This window comes from Colius striatus, chromosome Z (genome assembly GCF_028858725.1).
Source record: "Colius striatus isolate bColStr4 chromosome Z, bColStr4.1.hap1, whole genome shotgun sequence".
Lineage (NCBI taxonomy): Eukaryota > Metazoa > Chordata > Aves > Coliiformes > Coliidae > Colius > Colius striatus.
Genome location: NC_084790.1, coordinates 7,634,953 through 7,662,722, shown reverse-complemented (window position 1 = coordinate 7,662,722; position 27,770 = coordinate 7,634,953). Strand labels below are relative to the sequence as shown.

The following is a 27,770-nucleotide window of genomic DNA, read 5'->3' as shown; positions in this document are numbered from 1 at the left end:
AGGTCTTGCTCTGTCAGCCTTAGCTGAGTCAGTTAACCTTTCTTAGTTTTCCATCTTTAAAATGGAAATGATAACTCTTCCTTAGCAGTGCTGCTGCAAACACATTGCAACACACTAGTACCAAGAATGCACGAAGCATCTTGCCAGGCAATGCAGTGTAGTGTCACCATCATCCAAACACATATCTGCAGAGCAATTATAGAAAAAAAATAACAATCACAAGTCATCTTTTCACTGTATAATTCATTCTAAATGCTACTGTTAACCAACAAACTCTTCTAGATACTATTTTTTTCCATTAGTATCCTAAAACTGCTACTTTCTTAAAAAAAACAAAACAAAACAAAACAAAAAGCTAGTTTTACAGTACATTATATTGAGCTGGTGTCTTCCGATGACCTGTATGATAAGACCAGGTGAAATTTTACCTACCATAGAATTCTGCTCATCTAGCAGATTTCGTATTTTGTGAAGATAATTCAAGTATATATTGAAATCTGCTTGCACTAATTGACAGAGCAAATTACTTTTGGAACCATATTTCCAAAGGGCCTCTGAATTTATTCCTTCAATTTTACATGCATGGGCTTCCATACCTTTGTGAATTTAATGTTTGTGTACATCACTCTGACACTTCCGAGCATTTGAAGAATAATTTCAAAGACTATTTTTGCACATGTGGTATTAGGACATTTTAGTAGAAGAGATTTTAGAAAACTCATTTACATTCTGCACATTTAGCCATCTTGGTGCCTTCATCCTACTTTCAAGTACTTTAATCAAAATTTTAGCATGGAATTTTCTTAGAAGAGAGGCTGAATTCCAGACATTAAACTGAAAGAAAGAAAAAAAAGATCTGCCTCATTTTCTATGCTTAGTTTCTGTTCTTCAGAAGAGAAGTCTGAAAAGCTTTTTGACTGTAAACTGAAATATCACTGAGCTCTTAGTAAAATCTGTCTGATAGACCAGGTTCAGAAATCACGGCACCCAAAAAAACCCGCAGACAATTGATTAATAATGAGGTCAGAAATACAAATAAATTTACTTCTAATGAAGACTGGAGACACAGTAATCAAAGTGTTAAAAATTCATTTCATGCACATCTCATTTGCCTCTTAGCTGATATTTATCACATAATTCTGTGAGAAAGTAGAGGCCTGAGATGCTCCAGATAAATGTCTCAATTAATTGTACAGAGGTAGCCCTCTTTGAGCTGAACCAGAGCTGTGAGCTCTTTATTAAAAGCACTATTCTGTAGCCTGTAACCTTGTTCCTTGACTCCTCTCTAGTTTCCAATTTAAACAAGTCCCCATGCGGCCTGCTCTAAAGGGCTTTGTCTCCCTGTCATTGTTAAGAGAGCCGAGGCATCCTGGAAGTGTGAAATCAGACCTCATGAGCTGAACGGTTCCCCAGGGAACGCTGGACCGCGCAGAAGGTCAAAGTCATGGGCTGGACCATCTGAAAGCGTCTGATCGCCGGTCTGTGACACAGCAAGCGGGGTGGGGGCAGGGGGAGAGAGGAGCCAGGGGGCTGGAATGGAACACGTCTTAATTAAAGCCCAAAGACAGCAAAACAAACTGTTTTCTAGTCAGGCCGTCACATGGAGCTTGGGTTTTGCTCTGCTAATGAATTCGAGTTGCTGACCATTATTCCTTAAAATAACAGCACTTTCCCTGAAGTTGATGGAACATCTGTTCTAAGGCTGCTTGCTTCTCATCCGTAACAAGGAAGAGATTTTTAATTTTATGTCATGGTACAAGGAAAAGGAGAAATACATCTGCCCTGGTGAAGCAGTTGCCAGCGCTGCCTGTAAAACCAGCAGCCTCCCAACACAACCCGCCTGTTCTGAAGCTTCACTTCAGAAGGTATATGCTTACCTGGTTATTGCCTAACCTGGCACTATGTTATGGTGAAGGGTCTATTACTTTCCAGAACTCTTAGGGGTTAGGTGAACAGAATATGTATTAATTTCAGAGGCCGAATGGCATGATGAGTCCGTTACTTTTTACTGCACCATTGGAATACTTTTCTGTGTATATACAAGCAGCTGAATCTTTGAGAGGTCTGACTGTCTTCCAGAGCAACCACAAGCAAGCAAAGATGTGGGGAAAGTGAAAATATTACTTCTTTTTGCTGAGGATTTTGGGAGAAAATTGCTTTGCACAACACCTGAAACACAATGGAAGAGTTAAATGAAACTTTCTTCCCAGGAAAAGGAAAAAGAAAACACCATGCTTAATGTCCTTCCATTTCTTAGATTATAGTTTCAAAAACTGTATTAAAAGACCCCACATATTTTCATGGAAGGGGTATTTGCTGTGACCACTGTTTCCAACAGAATACATTGGTGGAAGCAATTGTGTTTAGACTAAGACACTGTAAAGACACTGTTTTTCTGGAGGAAACGCCCTCATAGATGCACCAATTCTCTCAAAGGCCACAGTCCTAGAAGATGGCCCTTTTTTCAGTTCTCTCCAAAATCATGAACTCTCAGTCACTTGTGGGGAATCTCTCAACCTCTCAGCAGTCCTCCCTTTCCTAGACTTCCTTGCAAGTGGGCTGAGAGAGGAGAAGTCTCTCTTTGTTATTTTATGTAATATTTTTTTAAAATGCAGTTATGGCACGTTTGAGCTGTGTACCACTTTCAAACTGGCAGTGCTCATTTCTTCCCTGACCACAATTTCACTAAAATTTCAGCCCATCCTGGCATCTTGTTAACAGTATGTGTATGTGGGGGGTGTACACTGGGGCTTGAACCATCACTCTCAATCTCTCTCTTTTTTTTCCTAAAACAAAGCCTTACTAACCTTAAAATTTTGAAGTGCTCTGTCCAACACTGGACTAGAGTGACTGGAGAAAAAACTGCCTTCAACTATCAACAGTTTATTAGGAGCTTAACTGAAGTGACCTACTGTAGTAGCATTCAGCTGAACAAGGCTACGGGCTTTCTGTGGAAAGGAGAAGAATTGAAGGTTTCATTAAAAAGTAATTTGTGCTTTTTACTCATTCATTCATTGGGAGTCTCAATTGCTCTTTATTCACACAGAGTTAATACAGTACTACAATGCTGCTCAATGAATGTATGGTAACAAAAGAAAAATTTCACATTTTGAAAGGAAAAAAAATTCTTGAAACTGTAGTAAGATTGATGACTACTTAAAAGATTACAGAAATCTTTTTCTGTCCGTGCTTACGCTAAATGATGGAATATTAAGGAGTTTTACGATTCATTCAGCCCAAACTAATAAATTTTGATTTATTACTTCACATGAAAAGATTCCTGAAAGTGAAATACGAGACATCCAGCAGACGGGAAAAAGCAAATCGCACAGGTACAATACAAGTGTTTCAGCTATTTTTCAGACTCAGGAGAGGGCAAAAGATTAACTCCAAAAAACCCATATAGTGGGAAGAGCGATGTAGTCCCAGATTAGTCACACAGCAATCCTTATTTGTTTAAGTTACACTATTGATGACAGTGCTGTCTAAACAGCCTAGTAAGTATTGCTTGGTTGAATAAAGGCAGAGGGTCAAGTTTTACCCAGTTTATTCAAATGTGATTTACTGGTAATCACCAAATAACTATTTTGAGTTATTTCTAAGTATCGCTACTCAAAGTTTACCCTGAAGTAATCTGTATGTACCCACAAGTTACTAATAATAGCTATAAATTGCTAGAGCAGTTAATAAAACCCCTTTATCCTCTCAAAATGCCATGCATTTTTGTCCAAAATATACAACAATTTCTGTAATGTCTGGAATATACAATCATCTTAAAAAAACTTACCTTCCATATAAGTATTTTCTGTTGTTAATGAACAAATTATGCAGGACATGGGAAGGTATTAAGCTTTCTCCCCTGTCTTCCTGGCTGCCATTCTAAATGCAATGTCTGTAAATTTTTGGTAGCTCTGTACATCTTTAATTGAATCAAATGTATTTCCAAAAAATTTGTTCAATCAGCACAAATGACATGTTGATCTGGAAAAGTTGAAGACTGAACGAGGTCAGGGACTGAATTATCCCATTTGCCCCTGAATAACTTAATCTCTCTCTCTGTTCAGACCACATTGGATTATAAGGTCAAGGCTGAGTGTGGAATCTTTAGAAGCATTTCTCCAACCTCCCCAAAAATAGAATCTGTTATTCTGCATGCCACAAACTGGATGATCGGTTTCAGCAATAACACATTTGCTCTGTTACCTTGTCTAAGAAAAAAAACCCCACTAAATTGGTACTCACATTAATTTACCAAAAGAAAAGTCATTAAAATTGAGTATGTTGCTATGTATCTACCTCTGCTCTGGTAACAGAACATTTATGTCCAAATTGCACTTAAATCAGCTAGATTAGCATAGGTTGTGGGGATTTTTTTAAAGCAGACACGGCTATTTTCAGACATAGAAGCAGCTCATTTTGCTCTATTCAACTTGTGCAGTGTGAAAGCAATTGTACTCAAAGCAGATAGCTTGAATATTTCTGGAGAAACGTAGGCAGTACAGATGGACTATTTTTTCTATTTTTTCTTTACTTTGAAAAGCAAAAGGTTAAATTATCCATTCAGCTTATATCACATAAATTACAAAAAAAAGAAATCTTATTTTCCTTTTCTAACCGTACAAGCAGCAGTTACAGGAAAGTGCATTTATTTGAAATGTCTGAAACCAACAGCATCTCTGCTAAATATCTAGCAGATATCAAGCAGTTCTTTTGGCAACAACTTAAAAGTAGTATCTAAGTCTAGCACCTTTCATTTGCCTTGTCCTGTGGCATTCAGCTTTAATTTAGATAATTTTGTAAATATCTACTAGAAAAAGAAGTCTATTCTGTGTATTTTTCCAGGACAATTGATGTAAAAAAATGTATGTTTCATGCTTCTGAGAAATAATCTACACAGGCACTAGAATGACTTGCTGCCTTGCTTACAAAAGTTTTGGGTTTTTGTTCCACAAATTTTTTCCTTAATGAGCAAAAGGTAAGACTATGCAGACAGTAATGTTTAGATAAATGTCTGGTTTAAATATGTTTTTCACTTTTAAAAAGGCCCAGTCTTACTATGGTATTTACTGTCACAGAAACTAAATGAATCCTTGCCTATGACATCAGCTGCCATCAATGCTTCTGCCCTGATGACCTTCACCTGAAGAAATCCCACATCCTTCATGTCACCGAACATCGCCATTGGACTCTACAAAATAAATTAAAAAAAAAAGAAAAATAATTCTAAGTTTTGAAAAGCACAAACCAAAAGCAATATCAATAGTCTCTTTCCCAGCCCAGGTATAAGTTGGTGTAATTCTGTCTAATATATTCATTCTTTTAAATATTATTTTCTGAGGAGTGTACAGTTGTCAGTGTTTCTTTCAGTTTGTGATAAATTTAACCTACCAATGAAAAATGCAAAGGCAAAAATAGAATATGGATTACATATAACATGAATTCTAGTGAATTAATACCCCAATAGTACATGAACATCCATTACAACTTTAAATTATAGCAGTGCAGTAACAAAATTAATACAAACAATAGCATACTTCTCATTGAACACTTTTGTAAGATCCATGTTCACATTTTCCCTGTGATGGCTCTAGTAATATTTTGAACAGTTGTTTAGGAACAATATTGTTTCTTTTGTAGCTGACCATCATATGCAAGCTTCCATAAAGCCTATTTGCACATAAGCTTGCATATAGCTTGCAAATAACATGTGAAAAAACGATCCAAAGATAATTATAACAGCATAATAATTTTCATACTAACCACATGTGAAAAAAGATTAAAAAAATTAATTAAAAGGTGGTTCTGATTCCACAGCAGAAAGTTTTTACTGGAAATATTTTTATTTTTACGATAAATTTCTGCATATATTTTAAAAAGAGGAAGAAAAAATTAAAGAGTACATTAAGATATGTAATTATTCATCCCACATAGTTCTAGAAAGCTGCTTGCAAAGTGTGTGTTCTGCTGCTGTTCTTTTTTCAAATAATTAAAAGTAATGAACTGGGAGTATTGTAATAGTTAGTTGTCATATACTAAAATTCTCAAGTCCTAACCTTCAACAAATTTTGAAGCTGGAGAATTTCAAATGATAAAACATTGAATGTGACTTTGAATCTGCAATCAATTAGTAACAAACCTGGCATTATCATTCAGTATTTAGGTAAGCTAGGGGAGGAACCACCAAAAGAGGAGATTAAAATTAGATTTTCAAGTCCTCTGCAAATCACATATATATATACTTATGTAGCCTGATTTTTGGTTGTTCTTCCAAGACTTGTTCCTAAATACTAGCACGCACTTTCATTTTAAAGTATTTTAAAATCTGGACTAATATATTTAATGCTTGTGGCCTTTTCTACAATTTTAATGGAGTGCAGGTGAAACCTTTTCCACTGGTTATGATAATGTCTGCATTTCCATCAAATGCAAACATTGGGTAATCAAGGAAGTCAATAATTTTCTAATTCATTGTTAAGAAAAAATAGACTATTGTGGAAAACCAGAATAAATAATATCACTGATCTCAAAACTAAGGGGCTGCTTAAATGAAATATTAAATATCAGCCTGCAAAAGCTACAGTATGTTTATGCACAAATAATCTATCCATTAAAATGTTACATGTACAATATGCTCTCCTGTCTTTTTATTAACAGGACAATTCTAACAGTTAAATCACACTCGGATATTAATCTCACAAGCCCCAACTGACCATTTACTGTTTACAGTGATGATGTGACCTTGGTATACTGAACTGAGGAATCCAGTTAAGTGTAGTAGCCCGCATGCTACCTACATTCAAACACATACATGCACATTATCATAGGACAATGGTTAAGAAGTTTTTATCGTCTTTACTATGTTAAGCATCAGAAATATAGCTTTAATCATCACACACTCACCCCCCTGCTTATGTGCTTACAAGTTGAGAGTGGCAAAGACAGTGTTACAGATAGCATTGTTATAATAATTCAAAACCACGTTGGTACCGCCCCTTATTTATTACAATAACCATCAAGGTTTGGAAGCTCCTTATCAGAAATAGTACCACAACAGAGATAATTCTGCTCTAATACCATAATGAAAGTGAAAGGAGATACAAAAATGTTTCCATATTTTACCCAAGTTTCTCAACACCTGACACAAACACCAAGCTGCAGAAGGAAAACAAAGCAAAAACCAGAGAGCAAGACAAGCAAGTGCCCCCCCACTCCACCCCACAATGCCGCACAATTCCCTTCCTCCAAATCTCATCCTAGTAAGCTCGTTCTGCTAAAAGGCATCAGTGCTGTCTTTCACTTTGCTACCTTTGTTAAAGTCCCACAGAATAATTATTTTTTAACTTTTAGCCCCAGCAAATCAGCTGGCTTAGATTCATTTACTGCATATCATGACTGTGGGGACTGCTGAAAACATATACGATGCCACAGCAGACACACTGGGAGAAGCAAATGACTTTAATACATTACTTTAAATACATAACTTTAAGTAATGATTTATCAGATGATATTCTGTCTTCTTATTTATGATTATTGTTGGAGGCCTCAAAACCCACACGGCTTCTGAAGCCTGAAATCTCCATAGCAGAGGAATCCGTGATTTGCTGTGAATCTTTTCAGCCCTCAATAGATGGGAAGAGATTGAAATGCTCTGGAGATGAGTCCTCTTTATTTTTTTAATGAAAGGCTGTATAATATATTTTCTGTATGGCTGCAGCAGCTGTCAGGGAGAGCATCTCAGTTCAGCTCTATTATGGGAGAAGCAATACCCCATCCTATGGCATCGAGATACACTGAGGGGCCAGTACTGATTGACAGCTTGTCACCATGACGTCTTATTCCATCTCTGTTATGGAGAAAATTAATGTCACACCACCAGCCTTATGACTCGCTGTCATCTTAGAACTGCTCACCTTTTATCAATGCTCTAAATAACATTTCAAGCCCATCGTCTCACGGTGGACAATCTGGTCAAGGGACATTAAATCGGATGACTGTGAAATGTCATAATAAAAACGGAATGCTAACAACTTCTTCTCTAAACTAGCTCCTCTGGTTTTTAAACTGTGACAAGGGGGACCATGGGTTCAGCACACCCGTTCTGAAAAGGTCATACAATCTCTCTTGGTCTGTACCCATTAATGCGCCCCCCTCCTCACCCCAAAAGGAATTAATCTTTTCAGACAATTGTGGTAAAATAATGGTTCAAACAGTAATGCCTGTTTAATTTGTAAGGCTCTGATGTTCAGCTACAAATGGTTAAATGACAGTAATAGAGTCATTTTCCAAGGCTATTTGATCTGATGGCAAGGTCAGCTCATTAACTGTTTTTGGCTGCAGAAAGGGTGGAAAATACATTTCTCAAATGGAAGCCAGATATTTTTAAGAGGACAAAAAAAGGAACCCCAAAATAACAACTACTCAATGGGTAACTGTACATCATGCTAATTCCATACTCTTTCTTTGTATCTGTTCTGAAGTAGAGATACAAATACCAAAGAAAAGTCAAACACCAGTGAAAATACATGATTTTAATTTTGTTAATCCTTGTCATTTCTTTCTTCTGCTGTCCATTGGTAATTTTAATAAAAACCGTAAAATTGATCAAAGAGGTATGTTGATACTCTACTTTCCAAAAACACATAATGTGAAATTCATGCCTCTGCAATATGAACATCTTAAAAAAAAAATGTTTTCAAATGCATACAGTAATGCAAATATAAGGAAAGGTGTATATCCATGAATATGTAAGAAACAGAAAGAAATTTATAAATCCTACGTTACATAATTATGCTTTATACTGGGGACAAAAAAATTCAAGAATTTAGGAAAAGGGATTAATAAAGCACAGTCATAATATGTTCCTGTACTGCTACTAAATTATCAGAACCATCAGTATCACTTTGCTGCCGTATCATCACACTCAATAATCCACAGAAATACAGTATTTTTGCACTTGGTAGCAAGAAGTATGTCATCCCAAAAATGTATCCATCAGAAATTTATTATATTTATAAAGATATATCCTGACAATCACAGGCTGTATTGGCTGATTCCAAAATGTGCAATAACTCTCTTAATTGCAATTATTTTTCAAAGATGGTGCACAATACCTCAACTCTCAGTTGGTTTAGGAATATTATGTGTAGCCTCACTAAGTCACCTCTATTAAACTGTGTTTATGATAACACTATTGGTGTATGAGTTGTACAAGCATTAGCAGACAGCTGATTCAGTGGAGATAGCCAGAATAAATTTGCTGAAGCGCACATCCTGCTAATCTGTTTGAAGAATATTGTACAGCATTAGTACTAGCACTTCATGTTATCTGCACAGCCTGATAAGGTACATCTTTATTAAATTCAGTTATTGAAAGGATGTCAGTCATGGAATAGGAATATTTTAAAACCTAAAAAAAAAAAAAATTAAGCGGCTCTTTGTTAGTCAGAGCTTGGTTTAATGGCTGAGTGTCTAGAGAAGCCTTTCTAAACACCTGGCAGCATTGTACAATAAAAGCTTTGTAATTTTAAGTGGAAATAGCTTTTTTTTTCTTCTTTTTTTTTTTTCCCTTCCTTTCTCCATGTGTAGTGAGATAGTTACTTTTAAGGATTTCGGTATTAGCAAACACTGGAGTAAGAGCTCCCCTCTCTGTTGCTTTGACAAAACTACAGAGGTTCTGTGTGATGTGAGGATGCTGGGAAATGAACATAATTTGCTTCAGAATATTTTGAAATGAAAGTATTGTTTAAAACAATTACTTTGATGATACAAGATAATGCTCTAGAGTCTAATGAGCAGACAAAGAATACATTTTCTTGTCCTTTAGCAGGTTCACCCAAAAAAGCCAATGACTATTGGCACCTCAAAATGTTTGACATCAACACTCAGTAGAAACTGTAAGGAGTCACTGAGTGACTCCTTAGTTATTTTGTGCTCTGTAAAACTTATCTGCAAGGCAGTAAAATTAACTCCTTTATGTCACAGAATTGTATCAAACAGCTGGATCACTATGTATACCTTATTGTATAAAATGGATTTGTAGCCTCTTTGATGTTACTTGTACCAGCAATTACATCAATAATTTCAATTATTGTAATGGGCTGAGTGTGATAAGGATATAAGGGGACATATTTTGATTCCACTCCCCCCGATAACTATTATTTTTATAAGCAAACATTCTGCAAACAAAGAGCAAAAGAGAAGAATTCCATACATATCTCTTCAGTATCTCCGCTCGCTCCTTCTGGTCCTCCAGAGAGTTGACAGAGAGGTCAGAGATAGTCACTGCAGCTGAGGCAGTAAGAGTGACCAGCAACACCAGACGTCCCTCTCCCTCCTCAAGTGGCACCTCCAACTTGTGGGTTTGTTCTTTACTCAGGGTAGACAGGTCAATCTGGCACCTGGAAATAAACATTGTCCATCAGCATGTGGTTTTCTCTACATCAAACAAGTGCACATTGGCTTACTTGCATTCAGATGGATAAAAAAATCAAATCAGTAGAAACTGCTCTTCCTAGCTTCTGGAGGGATTTCTCTTTGGCATCAACCCATGTTTGTTTCACTTTTATATATATATATATATACATATATATTTAAGCTACAACCTGTTATGCATGTGACCAATAAACAGTAAAAAGAACACAAAGACAATAGAAACAAGGTTAGCTAATTATGCCTTACATGAACACAGCCAAAGACAATTTTTAACAATCCAGCTTCTGATGTAAATTCTTCTTTTTAATTACACTTTTTTGCATAAACACAGAAAGTAAGTTTTGATGTGAATGTTTTTGATACCATTCACCTAACAGCAGCAGAAATCCTGCCTTAGAAATAAAATAAAATCTGTGTGGACATAATTGTGATGGAGTTAACGTGACTAAGCACATAAAAACACAGTCTGAGCACCACCCAAAAGTCTCAGCTCTCTTGCAGTAAGCTGTGTGTGGCTCGGGGTCAATGCTTCATGCAGGCATCCAGGATAAAATTTGATGCCACTACCTCCTATATAATAAGATGTCTCACGTTGTAATGAGCAGGGACTGCTTATAACTGCACAGCGTGGCTGAAGCCAATGCACTCTGCTTGATCCCTTTCTGAATAACCCTGACTGTACCATACACTAAACTAACGAAGCTCCATATGTGCCAGCCAGCAGAAATAGCTTTGCAACATCTTTAAAAATAAAAGGTAGAACATGGAAAGAAGCAAACCCAGCATGATTGCTAACAAAGAGCTGACCATAAGTTTTTTACGAAAACAAGAATACCTTATGGTTAGTAATCAGCCCATGCAGAGTTTAAGCATTTCAAAATATGTAATTCATGAGTTTTGACTTCCTTAGATTTCAACTGTGAGCGTGACTAGTAATCCAACACCTGTGTCAAACATAATCCCAGAGTGCACTTCACAGGAATTTCTGTGAAAAAGCACTGATTAGAATACTTCTACTTACAGCATCCCTCAGTAATGTTTTGCCAATTTATTACTTTATGTAAAAACAAAAACAATACTGAAAGACAGTAAGTTAATAGATCCCATATATAGTTAAGCTACTGAATACTCTACTTTTAACAGCAATTATTTAATGTGACAAGCACATGTTCTGTATGCCACTCTCACTAAACTAAACATCTAGCAAACTCTTTTTATAAAATGTCAATTGATTTTGAAGAGAAAGATAATGTGGTGACCGCAGGGCCAATAAACTGAGAAAAAGGTGGCAGACATGAATAAATAGGCATTTAAGGACAGGAAATAGCCAATTATGAGAATAAACGCAGCCTCATAAAACAGGCGCTGTGCTATCACAGGCAGATTAGATTTGCTACAGGAAAAATTCCTTTTAATTTTTTTTTAAACATTTGCTGTCTCTTTTGCAGCTGTCGAAATTAAACTGCTGCAAAGCTCATGCAATAACAAGGTTCAATTATTTCACAATGAAAAAAAATTCCAACTGACATAGCATTCTGAGTTTAACATTTACCTTTTATTTTGAACTCTTGGGATGTTAAGGAGTGAGAAATTAACAAAGGTAAGGAAAGACTAAAGCTGTTGTTGCCAGTGCAGGCTGATGGTCCACACAACTTTCCTACACCTACACAAGTTGTCAAATTATTTTTTAGGCTGCAGTGAGGAGTTTAATGCCCTACTTAAGATAACAAATACTGTAATCAAACAGTCAGAGCTGGAGTAGGTTAATATGTCCCTGGTGTTAAATACTGTTTGATAGTTTATTTCAAAACAGATACCCTTCAAAAACCCATCTCTTGAACAATATTGTGACTTTAACAATCACTGAAAGAATCAATCTCAACTCTCTTAAAGTCAATATAAAAATCAGAAAGTCATTACAATACAAGTAATGCAGAACTAATCCATCCCTCCTCACCCAAAAATAGGCATCAAAAGGTACCCTGCTGGATCAAAAACCTCTACATGTATCAGAAAACTGTAATGACTGTAAAATTACAAGGTTTACTTCAGAGCTACACGCTCCAAGTTCTCAAATTCCTGAAGTACAGCACTTTTACAGCATTGGAAGTTCGTGTCATTTTTTATTTGGGCTAACAAGCAAAGGACAAACTAATTTTATCTGTGCACATCTCCTTCAGACAAAAAATATTCCTAATAACACCACATCTAGAACATATTACCCTATTGTCTGTTTGATAGATTTCCATGAACACCCAGACACCAGCTTGTTATCTCCTAAAAACATATAAAGGGTAGGGGTGTTCTGGAAGCTTTTTCCATTGAAAGCCTTAACCATTTTACAGAAGAAAATATCCTCTGAAGGGCCCCCAGATAATATGATAAAATCTGAGGTGATTCTATGTCACCGTTTTGCTTGGTGGAAAGCAGGATATGATCAGTCCTGTGCATGCATGGTTGGGGGAAAGCACGTTACTTGTCGTGCATCAGCTCGTCTCCTCTGGCCTCTCAGGAAATGTATCTTGCATGTGCCTAACTCAAAAGTGCTGAGGCCTAAGGAGCATTCAGCATGAAGCAAGTGCATCAGCAGCACAGGTACTTCAGTTGAGAGAAGAGACTTTCCAATTTACAGACACTAAAACAAAAATTGCATTTTTTTTCCATTAAGAGTAGAGGTTTTAATTTAAAACAAAACAAAACAAAAAACCAAACCAAAAAACCCCAAAACAAACAGCTTTGTTTTCTCTAAAGGAAAATTTTCCTGGAAAAAACCCCTCAACCAAACAATTTTTTCTGTTTGATCTGCCTTGCCTTCAACAGATCTTTGCAAGAGACCAAAAAAGTAAAGTTTGGTTTTATTTAACTCTATCCTAGAACAACCTTTACAGACATTAGTAGAAAATTCACAAAACTCCTTTTTGGATTAGATTTCCCTATCACTACAGAAGTTAAGAAAATATTTCTAAAGATAAATAGCTTTGGAAAGTTCAAGTTGACAATGTCCCTTTACATTTTACTGAGAGTATATACAAGCATTCCAAGCTTTAAAGCTTTATCAATGCTGAGTTTTACAGCAGTCAAGATGTTCTCTTAAAAGACATTTGTCACCTACAGCTGTTTCCAGGGAGAACAAAGATGCTTTGAGGATGAAGGTGAACTTGAATGCTATCAGAAAATGGTGCAGAATGGGCATTGTGTTGGTTGAAATTTTTGTCTTGCATTCTCAAATTGAGGACCATGAAAAATTACATACATTTTGAGAAGGCCATGAGTTGCATATACGCATTGGCTGTCACACTGAAAGAAGGAGATAATAGTAATTTCAGACAATTTCAGTTTCTTACAGAATTACTATTTACATGCTGCTGCTGAAAGAAAAAGCTTTCCACCTGTGAAGAGGTCAGTTTGAAGACTTACAGCAAAAAATAGCCACTAACTCTACAGACAGATTTTTAAGGACAGTTATAAAACACATTTCAGGGCATTTTAGTTTTTAGAGCACTGTGTTACTCTGCTTTATGGTCTCTTCAGTCTACACCCATGCCAGCATTTGAAGAGGTCTCTGGGTGGGCTGAACCCTTTGGAACAGTCAATGTACTTCCAGATCTGCTCTGCACATGAGTATGGCGAAGCACCAGGTAGACCTGGATTTTCACACCTTGAGAGACCAGAAGGGAGGAAAAAACCAAACAAGTGCCTCCAGCTCATGTTCTGAAGTATCACAGGTAAGTCGCTTCAGAAACAAGGTACAGCTCCCATGCAGGAAGGTTTAAGATTCCAAGGGAATCTGTTACTTCCCTGAAATGGTGTTCAGCGTGTTAATTACCCAAACTGTTAGAAATATACTTCCGATTTATTTTTTAATTTGAATATATCTGGCCTTTGGTTCTTTTTATGTCTTTCTTTACGCAGTTGAAAAAGCCTTTAGTGCTCCGTATTTTCTTCTGCTGAAGGTACTCGTACACCATAATCACATCTCTTCTTGATCTTCCTTTTGATATGCTAAACACCTTCAGCTCCCTATACATTTCCTTGGAACACATCTCCTACAGCCCTCAAATGACTTTTTGTAACTTTTCTGATCCAGTGAAATTCTCCTGCATCCTTTTTAAGTGTGGAAGACAGAACTATATGTAGTATTTTATTATCAGCATGTCTAAGAGGTAAAAATCACCTCCCCTCTCTAGTTCTAACAGAACCTGGAATGTAAGACTGCGTTGGCACCCTGGTGAAATATCCTTGCTAATGAATGAATTACAAAGGTAGCGACATGACATAGAAGGCCTCTTAAAAGCCAGGTGGCCAGGCAAGGGAGAGACAGCAGATAGCGAGATCATTTTCTCACATGACAAAATAAAGCATAAAAGAGGAATTGGCACAATCCTAAGTGATAGGGACAGAAAAGCACCACTTGGCTACAACCCAGGCAACTTAATTATCATCATGACTTGTTCAGGAAGACAGCCTTTTAACTCCACTGTGATCCAGGTCTATGCTGCTCCAAAGGATGCCAAGGAGAGGAAACTGTGCAATTCTGCAATTAGAACTGAGCTGGACACACATCAGAAGCAGTGAGGCATGAACTGCTACAATTTGTGAGACTCTGTATCCTTTATCAGCAGAGTACAATGTTTCGGTATAACGAAGAAACAAATGGAGAAGGGAAATTCTGCAAAGCACTGACAGAAAATGACACAGCTCTGAAAGACAGGACTGCAGTAACGTGAAGTTCTTGGAAGAACTAGAGGTTGGCATTTTAAGCATAAAGATAATGAGGAAGAAATAAAATGACAGACCCCACACGATGCTTGTGGTAGATGGTGGATACAGGTGACAGACTGAAAAACAGAGAAGCTCCAAAAGGAGATGGAGACTAACTCAGCTAAGCAGGACTCTGACTGAAGGTGAGTGTGGTGGCAAGCTCAGGAAGCTGGAAAGGATCCTTGGGAGGCTGAGAGCATGCTGTCTCACTGCAATTTTCAGTAGGACCTGGGAAACACTGCGGCTAGGTGCCACACAGGAAAAGCAGTAAAACAGGCTGGAGCTCTGCAGTTTAGGGTTATTCAGTCATGGTGACAGAAATATGAGAGCCTTATGAAATACAGGACAAACTCACTGGTGGCCGAGCAATACTTGATTACAGGCAAATGGTTATGGCTTGCTAAAACAAACATGGTCTGTGCTACAAAATCCTGTTGATGGATTTTGAAAGGACTGGATGAATATCTTCCTAAGCACAGCTCTTCACAACAAAACTACCGACTTACTTTTGAAATTGTGTCAACAGGAAAAAGTACTTGCAGATGTTTGATGATGTGATACTTCCTATGCTGTCCCCCACCGTGGCACAGCTATACAGTACAGACACACACTGTTAGTGTGGTCGCCAGTGCAATTTCTTTGCAGTAGAATTTCCTCTGCTAAACCAGGCTATTGCTTTGATGAACACCGTGTCTTCCTATGTGGTTCTCTCCTCACTAGTTGGTCCCAGCAGCCTAGCAAGAGCTTTCACACAGCTCCAATCTGTGCATTCCAGAAATTCTCACAAACTCCTAACCACTTTTCACACTTAACTGTCATGTTCATTGTATCTAGGCAGCCGTTCCACTTTTCCTCCTCCCCTCCTCTTATTATGCCATTCTCACCTCATGTAATGGAGCACATTTCCATACACAGGAAACAGAGGGCCAGAAGAAGGATCTATAAGTATAATCCAGCTTGTGTGCAGCATTCTGTATTTCAGAATACTTTGTAGAATATTATCAATTTTGCAATAGAACATGACAAAACAACTGTCAGTAAGAGTTGCAAATAATAAAGTATCTGGTAAGAGAAAGTTACTGAAGATTTGTGAGCCAAAACTGAACCTTTTGTTTGGTTGTCTACAACAATAGCAATGCCTCTGTATTAATAAAAGAAGTTAAAATGTGCAGAGATAGTAGCAAATATGGTATGGAATATCTGAAGACCAAATTTTGAGATGCAGTATTTACATCTAACTTCCTTTGACAACAATCAGAAATGGAGACGGCTCAGTACGTCTCAGGATTTGTCAAGGGCGAGCCTGCCAGTAGCATTTTTAGATTTCAGTGCTTTGGGCAAAACCTTCATTTTACATAGAAAAACACATCTGGAATAATTTAACTGTAGTCATCAAGAATAAACAACAGACTATTGTACACATGGGCTGCACAGGCTGTTGGTTACAGGCTTGTCTCTGTTTGCAGAGAATTGCTGTGTAATTCACATGTTCAGAACTCAAACAGCATATAGACCATCATGTTTAAACCTGGAAAATTATGTATACTTGCAAAATTCCTTCAGCATGGAGAAAATGTCGAAACACCATGTGAAGAAAAAAGCTTGAAAGATCAGAGTAATAAAGCAATATTTACAGTTCCAGGGGAACTCATTCTGTCTCTATATACAAAGTTTTGCAAAATTAGGAGAACATCAAAATCATCAATTTCAACATTGAACACAGACTTTCACATTCAAAACTTCTTTCTTGGACAACAATATTTTAAAAAGAAAATTGCCACTGTTTTAATATAAATCGGTCTCTACAGCATTTATAGAGAAATCAGGGAAGAAACGCTCACAGTAGCATATTTAGTGTCCCTTTCTAAAATGTATGCATGTTAGAGTACGCATACACCACTTTACAGCACCATTCAGATCTCTGTGGTAATGTTCAGTCTCTCAAAGTGAAATTACATACATTTCAGTGGAAAAAAATGAATCTGAAAAAGTCATAAATATTTTATACGAAAATCCCACTTAGTTTAGAACTTTGAGTAGTGTCTCTCCCTGCTTTCAGATTAATAATGCAGCAGCATAGGCTGCATATTGCTTATATTCATATGTACCCACAAAAACCCTCTATGGCTTCAATACTATTAAAAAACTAAACAGATGAGACCAATGAAAACCTTAATGCTTAATTTTAAATATTTTAACTTTTCTATTTCATAATATCCATTACATGGTGTGTGCCTATACACATAGGCACACAAAATGACCTGAATTTTTATGACCATATTCAGAGTGATTACGTAACATTACTGCTTCCTACAGATAAAAAAATAATACATTGCTTTAACAAATATAATACACACAAAGTCTTTTGTTCTTAGTTTGTATCAGGTGGAAAAAAAGACGATACCATCTATAAATACTGATGAAAATAGATATAGATGAAGTCAACAACAATTTCTTGGTACAAATGAGTAAAAGTCAATGATATTTTAAAGATAAACATGCATTTTTCATACCAATAAATAACGCTATAAATCCTGCCGACTGCAAATATAATTTCAACTGAATAAAATTCTGCATGACATGGGATTTACCTATCCTGTATGTTCACAGAAACAACTTGTTCTCTGACAGCACTCATTCTTGGCAATTTATTGCAGCTGTCAGCAGCCAATTTGTTCAGATTACCGCTATGCATAAAGGTGTAACAATCATGAGGATTTATTAACTGATTATCGTAAATGTGACAGTCAGGATCGCCTTCAAAAATGCAGATGATAAGAAACTTAAATAATTACATGAAGATTAAAATAATTTCACCTTCATTTTGAGATTAGTATTACCTACACAAAATTGCTCTACTATGTGTTTTTAATCACAGGAGTATATTGATTGAATATGGAAAAGAAATTATTTACTCATAGCAAAACCATAAGAATATTAAATGTACTCAAACTGAACAATATACATATGCAGATATATATTTCTACTTGTCAGATAAAGTAATGACTTATACTGCTCACACAAGTCCATATGCCTACTTGAACGCAAAGAAGGTTGTCCCTGTGGATTTAGTTGTTAGTGCTTTAAAAAAAAAATACCAAAAACCAACCAACTTACAGACCTTATGTCTTTGGTCTTGCAATGTTGTGGGTTTTAAAAACAAGGATATTCAGAAGAATATCAGAATTTTATCTCCCACATGACAAAGCTCAGTTCTGGTCAAGCCCAGTTTTCCTCATACCAATCAGTGTACAGTCAGAAATATCTTTTTCCTCAAAGCTTTTGTATGAAGTCTTTATTTTTCTTTTCCCACACTTCTGAAATCCCAAAATAAAACACTGATATGTTCTAGGATTTTGGTTTTTTAGAATATTCTAAGGCAGAAGTTCACAAGGTGCTACATTTTTTAAACTCTCATGGTGAATGCATGCAACTGAAACTCAAATGAATTTTATGGACAGGTAATACTCAAAGTTAAGAGTGAAAACAATCAGTCAGCGTCTCATTTCAGGAATTGCCATGATGAACGTGCCTGGGCACCAAGATGAAATGGAGCTTTACACTGGTTCAGTGACAGACATATCATTCTCCTCCTCTGAATTAGGATGCCATGCTGTCACAATCACCCTCTTAGTACCTTACTCCCTCTTACAAGCCACCCCTTCCCCTTCTATCCCCCTCCTGTCACACCAACTCACAGCCAGAATCTCACGCCCTTGTCTTCAGCTTTCTCAAACATCTTTCCTTCATCTTCCTGCCTTCAAATAAGGATCACAAGCTCAAACTCTTGCAGTCTGAGCACACATGCCATCACTGCCGTGTCACACTCCCAGCTTCATCCTGGTCCTTTCAAGCTCCAGCCTAATGACATCTGCAAGTCCTATAGAAGCCTACATTCCTGACTTCCCATTTTTTTTTACTTCACTTAAGTGCAGCTGAGACAGAGTATCCCTCCAGGAGAAGCTATCACCTTCTGCTCTGGAAAAAAAAATTTGCAAGTTACAGAGCTTAAGACAGCAAGAACATTTCAGCTCAAAGGGGCTTCCCATCCCACTTTCCAGGAAGAACCTGGAGTTTGTCCCTTCTACCCAGTGACTCTGTTTTTGCACACTTCTGAACTAGTTTCAGGGATGGCACTCTTCAAAGAGATCCCCTGACAAAGCAGCTTGATAATGCTTATTTTGCATGGGAAATTCTGCTGACCCTCATAGATGCTCTGTACGTAGATGAATACAAAGGATCAAAAAACCCAGACACTACGGAGGAGAGGTGAGAACTAGTCTCTAAACAAACTTGTTCTTCTGTTTTCTCAATTTGGTCTGCTGTTCCCCAAAATGAGTAGAACCTCTTCAGTCAAACATGGCTTCTCTTTAGCTATTATTTGGCCAGGCAGGACCATCTTCAAGAAATAATTGTTTTCATCTGCATTTAACAGAAATTTCTCCATATAGTGTGGCAGCTACTGCTTGCATATTAATCAAGAATGTGGTAAAATCACAGTAAAATTAAAGAGATTATTCTCCATCAATAAGCAATGTTAGAACACCAACAAGAAGTCTTTTATTTCCTTCCCACAACCTCATTATCACTTTTGCTGGAATCTAAATCAAAATACTCAATTTATTACATGTGCCTTGAGAGCCAGAGACACTTAGTCAGGGAGCATGACTCAGTCATGCTTTACAAAATTAATAGACATTTAGCATAACGTACACATACAGCACAAGTCTATAGTGTCTGTACCAAAGTATTTCCAGATTTTAGAGGCAGCCTTGAAAGGAGAAACTGGGAAAGAGAGGTCAAGGTAAAGTAGAGCTGTCAGTTGTCCATGATTCTTATCCACAATGACTGGAAAAGAGTATCAGGGAGGAGGAATATTAAGATCTATTTTTGTATTCAGATTGAGATTGACAAATGACAAAGTTTTTTATGGAAGTCTTCATGGAGAGGAATTTGTTTGCACCTTGCATCATCCAGAGATAAGGTATCAATGGAAGGTAAAATTAAAGAGTCTGAAAGGACAAACTGAAGTAGCATTATACATAGACCAACAGCAGAGAGGGCAAAAAATCAAGAACAGTAAGATTTCAGGAAAAATATCACTAATTTATTTTAAAATCAGCTATATGTTGCAGAACTATGGATCATCTTTGTCCAAGAAGCATCTTTTTTGCTATATACTAGAACTGTGGGAACTGGGGCTGTTTAAGTCTAGAAAAGAGAAGACTGAGGGGAGATCTTATAAGTATTTACTAATATCTAAAAGGTGGGTGTCAGGAGGTTGGGACATAACTTTTTTCTATAGCAGCTAGCAACAGGACAAGGGGTAATGGGATGCTGGAACATCAAAGTTCCATTTAAATATAAGAAAAACTATTTCACTGTGAGGGTGAGGGAGCCCTGGCACAGGCTGCCCAGAGGGGTTGTGGAGTCTCTTTCCTTGGAGATCTTCAAGATCTGCCTGGACATGTTCCTATGCGACCTGATCTAGGTTTATCTGCTTCTGCAGGGGGGTTGGACTAGATGATCTCTAAAGGTCCCTTCCAACCCCTACCATTCTATGATTCTATGAACTAGGGAAATGACAAAAAACAAAATGAAGCAAGGTTTTCCCACTGAAAAATGATAAGGGCTTCAAGAATTCTTCTTAGAGAAGGCATCTTATGCTATTAAATTTTGGGGGGCTAAATAAAATGCAGAAATAATTTCTAACTTGCATAATAACATGCAGTTACTAAGAAGAAATATATGCACACTTAAGACATTTATCCTTTTTAGGTATTTGAAAAAACAACCCAAGCAGCTCATAGGTTCGAAGTTACGAATTTTCCTTCTGTAATTTCTCTATCACATTCTTATTTAGGTTTCAAGTGTCTTGGAGCAAAAATGTTGTCTTTTATTTTGTGTAACACTCTTAAAAAGAGCAGAGACATTTGTAGTTACTGGTAACAATAACAACATAACTGCTGCTTTGATGACAGTGTTCCGAAAAATCAAAGGTGAAAACTGTGAATCTCACCGTCTTTTGGTTAAGAAGGTTGAAGCTAAGTAGTAAATGGGAATAATTTCCCAAAGTGTTTATGTAGGACTAAATGATTATGTTAAATCAGAAAAATAGTTATGGTTAACATTTTTGATGACTGAAATGAAGCAAGGGAAAAAATACAATGCAAACCTGAAGTGTAAACTTATCACTTCATTCATAGGGCTTCATCATATAAAACAAAATCCTACTGTGTACACTTTTTAAGAGTGGTTTCATCAATAGTAAAGCTGTTTGCTTGCCACAGACTCTGTATATGTTCTGAGTTTCCACAATTTATGGTAGGAAATAAACATAGAATATTATCCAACTGATGTAACTTGATAAAGAATGCCATTACCATAAATGGAACAAGCAGGAGGAAAAGGTCAACAGAAGTGTAACCACATTGACAGTAGAAACACATGGCTTCTTCGGTGGGACTTCCATGAGTAACTTTAGCTATCAAAGAATATAATTCTACTAGCTGATAGTATCAATGTCCTAGTGAAAGCACCTATGATTCTATAAACAATATTTTAACAAACAATAAAAATATATAGGATTCATAATGACTGTTATTGTGACTGTATAGATATCAACTGAATATGTTGATAATGATGCAAACAAACACCTGAGCTTTCCAAATGGTGCCTACTTTGTAGTATCTATAAGCACAAGACAGCTTTTTTCTCTATTAGCTAACAGTGTTATTTTTAAAACCATCAGCATCTTTCTTCTTCCTACACAGTAAAAGTGGAGCACAATCACACAAATTGCTACCATTTCTTGAACTCTAAGACAAATCCCAAAGATTCACTTTTACTGCAAATAAATTGGGTCAATGATATTGTTTCTTTGCCATGAAAGCTGTCTGTATCTCTTCAAGACCCTCATTTCACTCACCAAATAGATTTAAAAATAAGTACACAATTTTAGTCGTATACTCCTGTTAGGGTTATTTCTCCACCATGGACACTGCCATATGGAACATCTTGACTACTGCTTCAGAAGTGAGATTTTTGTTTTGAAAAAGCTGTCCATCAGTTGGTAGAAGCTGCCACCTACTGGTCAAAAAAAACTTACTTTATACCATCAAAGTAAAGAATTACATCAATGTAGCAAACTGTACTGATACTTCGCAAAACATGCTCCACCACCTTGACAAAATAAAAAAAGCAAGGAAGAACAAACGGTCATAAGAAATAGTTTCAATGGCTCATTTTAATCATCTGCTCTCATCCCCAGGGAACAAGAAGGCTATAACTGCACAAACCTGCCAATAAAATCATCCTTTTTGCCAGCATCTTTGTCCCACACGGTAATATCAATAATTCCACCTTGTTCTTCATAGAGATGAAAGTCAAACTGCTCCCTCCACTGAGGATTCAAAGTTTTTGGCACTATCTGAAAGGACAGCAAAAAGGAAGTCATATTGCATTGTGTAAGTATACACTCTCCTTGAATTATAAATTTGAGCTTTAGAATCTGCTCGGCAATCTTTTTCTATTTGCAATAGCAATGTCTGCAGCCCTGAGAATTAAAACCCAGCAACCAGAAAAGATTACTGGCCAGTTCTGCCATGCCTATCTGCCACAACAGTAACCCTCAAAATCCTGCAACCTGTCACCTTCAAAAGCCTCCTGAACAAAGGATTTACCCTGGGAATGGATCCATTTTTCTGTAGCATAATTATACCCTCTCTTAAGTGACAGTTCGCCGAAAAGTTATGTGTCTGAACCTCAAGGAAAACAAAGCACCTCCAATGACAACTAGATGGTGATTGTATTTAAACAGAAACTATTTTATCATGTCCTCTTCCCACAGCTGCAGTAATACTGAGAAAAAGATGATACCACAGTTTACTTTTTATGCAGTAATACTTTTTTTTAAATTGTGTTTAACTCCCTTTCCTTTGCAACCCAGATGAAAGTAGCTTTCTCAGTCAATGTACTTCTGACCATGCACTGCAGAACAGAAAACTGGCAGATTTTTCTACCATAACGTAAAGGTGGTAGTCGCAGCAGTCATACCTGTCCTAAACATGAACAGAATCTGTCTAGTACCTTCCCAGTGAAGCAATGGCTACGTTATACATCCACTGGCTTGAGAAAATGGAAAAATCACAGAGCATTAACAAGTAGAAATACCATGAAAACAAAGCATGAAATTTCTTCTTATTTCTGATTATGGGGCCCTAAGAGGGTCTTAGAGGTCTGCAAATGTGGCACTTGGTCTCTCCTTTACTTGAGGAAAGACATGCTTGATGTCTTCCTTACTTTGCCCTTTGTCTGGCTGTGAAAACCACACAAAGGGCACATGTGTGATCTACCTGTTAAGCTCATATATACACAAGACTCTAAAGAAACTTCCTCTAAGGACATAACCAGAAAAATGAAAATATAAGTGGTTTGAGCATAAGACCGTGCAAAGATCCGAGAGACGACCAACATCAGACAGAAAGGTATGAACAACGTATCCATCTGTCAGAATCTCTCCCCTGCCATGAACAACCCATAAGAGGAAATAAAAGCCAACACAGTCTGTATGGGGAATCGGGCATGTCTTCCCACCACCCTGCATTTCTCAGCACTCTTTTTTTTTCTTCATCTAGTGTTATTTTTGTTTATAAGGAAATAAAAGGAAACAGTTGAACGAAACTCCAGGTGCTCTGACAGATGATTAATACAACAGTACATCTCCATCATTATTTAAATAGTCATGCAAACAAAAAAACCCCACAAACAGGAACAAAACATTTAAAATCACCAGCAACTTCAGGTCGCAGCCAAAATTACCTTGCTCTTGTACTTCTGATGCCCCAACCGGAACTTCACATAAGGATCACTTAGTCCATTTGCATCCATTGCCTTAAGTTCACGACCTTCTATTAAGGTAACACTAACTATTCCTCTCCATAGCTGAGATTTTCTGTGCAGGTCTGAGAGACGTAAGCTCTGGGTCTGAAATTTTGGGAAAATAAAACCACATTTCATTAAATTCCAAAAATTTCATGTAGTTATGAATGTGAAACAGCCATCTTAAGCTATTTTTAAGTTATTTGACAGTACATAGGTAAACAACGTCACAAATAATTACTTGGACAGAAACAAACCAATGACAAATGTGGAAGCTATGTCATATGATGCTTTTGCAGAAGTAAGCAGAACAAATGCTACTTAAGGAAATGCTCAGGAAAAAAAAGTGGTTTTTACTGTCTCACTTCTCATTCTGCTGATAGAGCTAACAACATGACAAAAATGTAACAGAGCCTCTTCTATTAGTAGAATGTGATTGAATGAACTTGCATAAACATTAAATAAACATAAGAAACTGCAAGAAAATTAAACTTACATTAAAATAACACAAACTCACCAAGAGAAGGATAGAACAAGTTAAAATAAGTCAATAAACTCTTGTGCATATAACAACTATCTCAGCCTCTAAAATGATGTGGTATTCTCAGAAACAGCAAGGAAGACCGAACTAAAATATCAATACACGAGATCAGGAGTTTCAAAATGAGACATTGCAGGGACCGTGACTGGAATTGTGCACAGCTTGTGCACTGTGAACACTCAGCTGGTGACTTTGAGGGTTAAAAGAAAAGCCACACGCACCCACACAAACCAGGTGTCTCCAGCATTCACCAGTGAACTCCGTTGGAGGTGGAAGAGCAGAAAGTTATAAAGCTGAGTAAGTTGAGATGGGATCTGGCTTGCTCTGAGCTATGAAGGGTACACGGAATCAGAACTGGGAAATTACCTTGCATTCCTACAGTAGGTAAATGCACTGCCAAAGGCTCTCTCTTTTACTCCGAAATATTACCTGTTCAAGGCTACTCTATCTAAATATCATAACACTAGATAGCTAAACAACATTTAAATTCACAAATTATTCTTTCTAGGAATAAAAAAAGCAAGTCTGCAAGTATATTCAGCTCTAAACTATCAAATATATGCATTTTCTATATCACAAGATGTAGTTTGAGCAACAAAGGCTTTATAAACCAGCAATTCTCCATACATGAAGGGTTCATCACTTGCATACCTCCAGTATCTCTGTTAGAGGTTTTCAGTGCAAATTTGATTTGTCAGAGAGTAAATACAGCTGGATGATTACAGCTATGTAAGTGCCCAGAGCAGGATTTGGTTATCCAGAGAAGATTATAGAAAGTACACTGGAGTACAACCACTGGATTGTAATCTAGAGCCACCAGATCTCAGAACACTGGGACCACTGAGGTTGGAGCAAACCAGAATAACATGCTTTTAATAATATTTTCAGTATCACATTGGCATGTATATGTGCTTTCTAGTGGCTGTTCACTCCAATCATTATGGTTATCCCCAAAATATTTCACTATCTTTATTTAAGAATTCTCTTCCTGAAGTAAGGATTTGACTGCAAAGAAGCTTCTCAGTAACTCATTATTTCTACAAAGTCAAAGAACTAAACTTCAACTTTGCCTGTGACAGCAGTGGGACACCAGAAAGCAGAAACTCTACAAAAATGAGGGCACACGTGGGAAACTCAGTTGCCAGAAGAGATTTCATTTGCAACATGGGAACACTATAAAGCTTCATAAATTTTTACTTGGCACAAATAAGCCCTTTGTTGGAGGTATAGAGTCAACATTGCCAAAGCTCTGTCTTGTGAAGAATCAATAGCATATTTTTAGTTCCAGTTTCATAGAAGGTTTAGAGCAAAAGAAAGACTGAATGGTAAATCACCAAAACTGACTCTTCCCTGAATATAAGTTGATGAGAGATACAAAAAGAAGAGGAGAAAAGGCACATCTAGAAATATATTTCATATTGGGATAGAAGAAGCAGTTAGTTTAGATCTATTGTGATCATTTCCAGGATACTATAATGGAAAATAAGTGAGAGTTTGCATTTACAACTCTTTTAAAACAAAGCTTAAGCACAATTGCATAGCTCTTGACTAATCACAAATGAAACAGGGAATCATTTAGAGTATACTTGATCAGAATTCTGTGTTTTAAACAGAATAATATAATTAATAATAATAAATAATTTGCTGGATTAGAGCAGCTGACACCATATAAAACAAGCAGATGAGTTTCATCAACAGAAACAACAGACATATGAGGTGGCAAGGCAAGACCTAAATAGCCAAGTACAGAACGTAAAATGACAGATGGGCCAGACAGGAGTTCAAAAGAGTCGGGCAGAAATCCTGAAAATAAGCCCCTTTGGGTCAGAGCCAGATCTCCCAGTCTATGACATGCAAAGCACCTTGCAGAGCCCTGTGGCATGTTGGCCAATAGTGATGCTGCTGAGTCTACATCTCAATCTGCTGGAAGAAAAGCAGCTGACTGCTAAAAGTAAAGCGGTGTGGGCTGGTAGTGGCAGTTTCCTCCTCAAAGTACACAATTTGGACCAGAGTAATGCCCTTTTCTAGGCCAGGTTGAGCTTTGAGCATTCTGGTCTAGTGGGGTTGGAACTGGATTATTTTTAAGGTGGCTTCCAATCCAAACCATTCTGTGATTGCTAACACACAGATCCACAGAACAGCAAAAGTGAGATATGTTGAAAAAGTAAGGATACAGCTCACTGGAGCTAAAGCTATTGAGATTTCCTGGGCATGAAAAGCATAGGCTATGTGATCTTCCCCAGCAAGAATAACTTCCAGTTGGAATTTTTCTTGCTTCCAAGTATGACTGAACAATATCTTCAGATCTAAACACCTAGACATCTAAAACATGTTTTCCTTCCTGTCAAAGGCATTCTTATCCTCAGAAATTAAGACACTGTCATAATCTCTAATTTCATACAGTCTTTCTCACAGGAAGTAAAATAAATAAACACAAACTTAAGATTTCAAGTAAAAAATGACCAAAAAAAAATTCTAATGAAACAATGGTACATTTTTAGGTATCTAAACAACCTTCTGTAATCTAGCCTAGGGTGACTTAGGTATAAAATCAGAAGGGAGGACTCAGAGTAAAATGAAGAAATAAGCACAAACCTTTCAAAATTTCTTCTATGAAGCAACATTTCTCATGACTGATTCTTAGATAACTTATTTCTCTCAGAAAACAAGTAATGGGTATTGCACCCTATCTTACTCTTCTGTCACAAACAGCAAAGAAAACCATGAAGTAATTTCACAGTTGGTTTTTTTTTTTTGCTCTGTGAATGGGTGGAAAGTTCTATATTTCATAGTATTTCCATCTGAAATGGGACATACTGACTATATAATGATACAATTTGGAAAGAAGTAAGGTCGAGATCTCAGGCTACAGCCAACTATCGTTAATGTGGATTATTCATATTCTTGTGCATTTATAAGCAAGCGAGGAAATTAAAATTAGATATCTGAAAAGGAATCTTTAATATCAAAGGATACTGAAAGCTGCTCAAGAAAAACTCATATATTTTCATATTCATACATACTTTTATGCTTATACTATAAACAAACCATCAAACCCAACATTTTTTTACAGGATAAAACTAGCTTTATTTGTGACCCACCTATTATGTCTAAAGGTGAGAAAATCTTCTGGCACAGAACTGTACCCTCTATTAAA

The 27,770-nt window shown here is 36.9% G+C and overlaps 1 protein-coding gene across 1 annotated transcript in view; it reads right to left on the bottom strand.

Moving 5' to 3' along the window:
* The window catches only part of MCTP1 (multiple C2 and transmembrane domain containing 1), a 285,266-nt gene that overhangs the window by 109,807 nt on the left and 147,689 nt on the right, over nucleotides 1-27,770 (bottom strand). The window contains exons 7-10 of the mRNA XM_062017784.1: nucleotides 24,013-24,186; nucleotides 22,491-22,621; nucleotides 10,211-10,397; nucleotides 5,095-5,188 (exon numbers count right to left, since the gene is read on the bottom strand). Coding sequence (XP_061873768.1) covers nucleotides 5,095-5,188; nucleotides 10,211-10,397; nucleotides 22,491-22,621; nucleotides 24,013-24,186 — 586 coding nt within the window. The remainder of the gene's footprint in view (nucleotides 1-5,094; nucleotides 5,189-10,210; nucleotides 10,398-22,490; nucleotides 22,622-24,012; nucleotides 24,187-27,770) is intronic.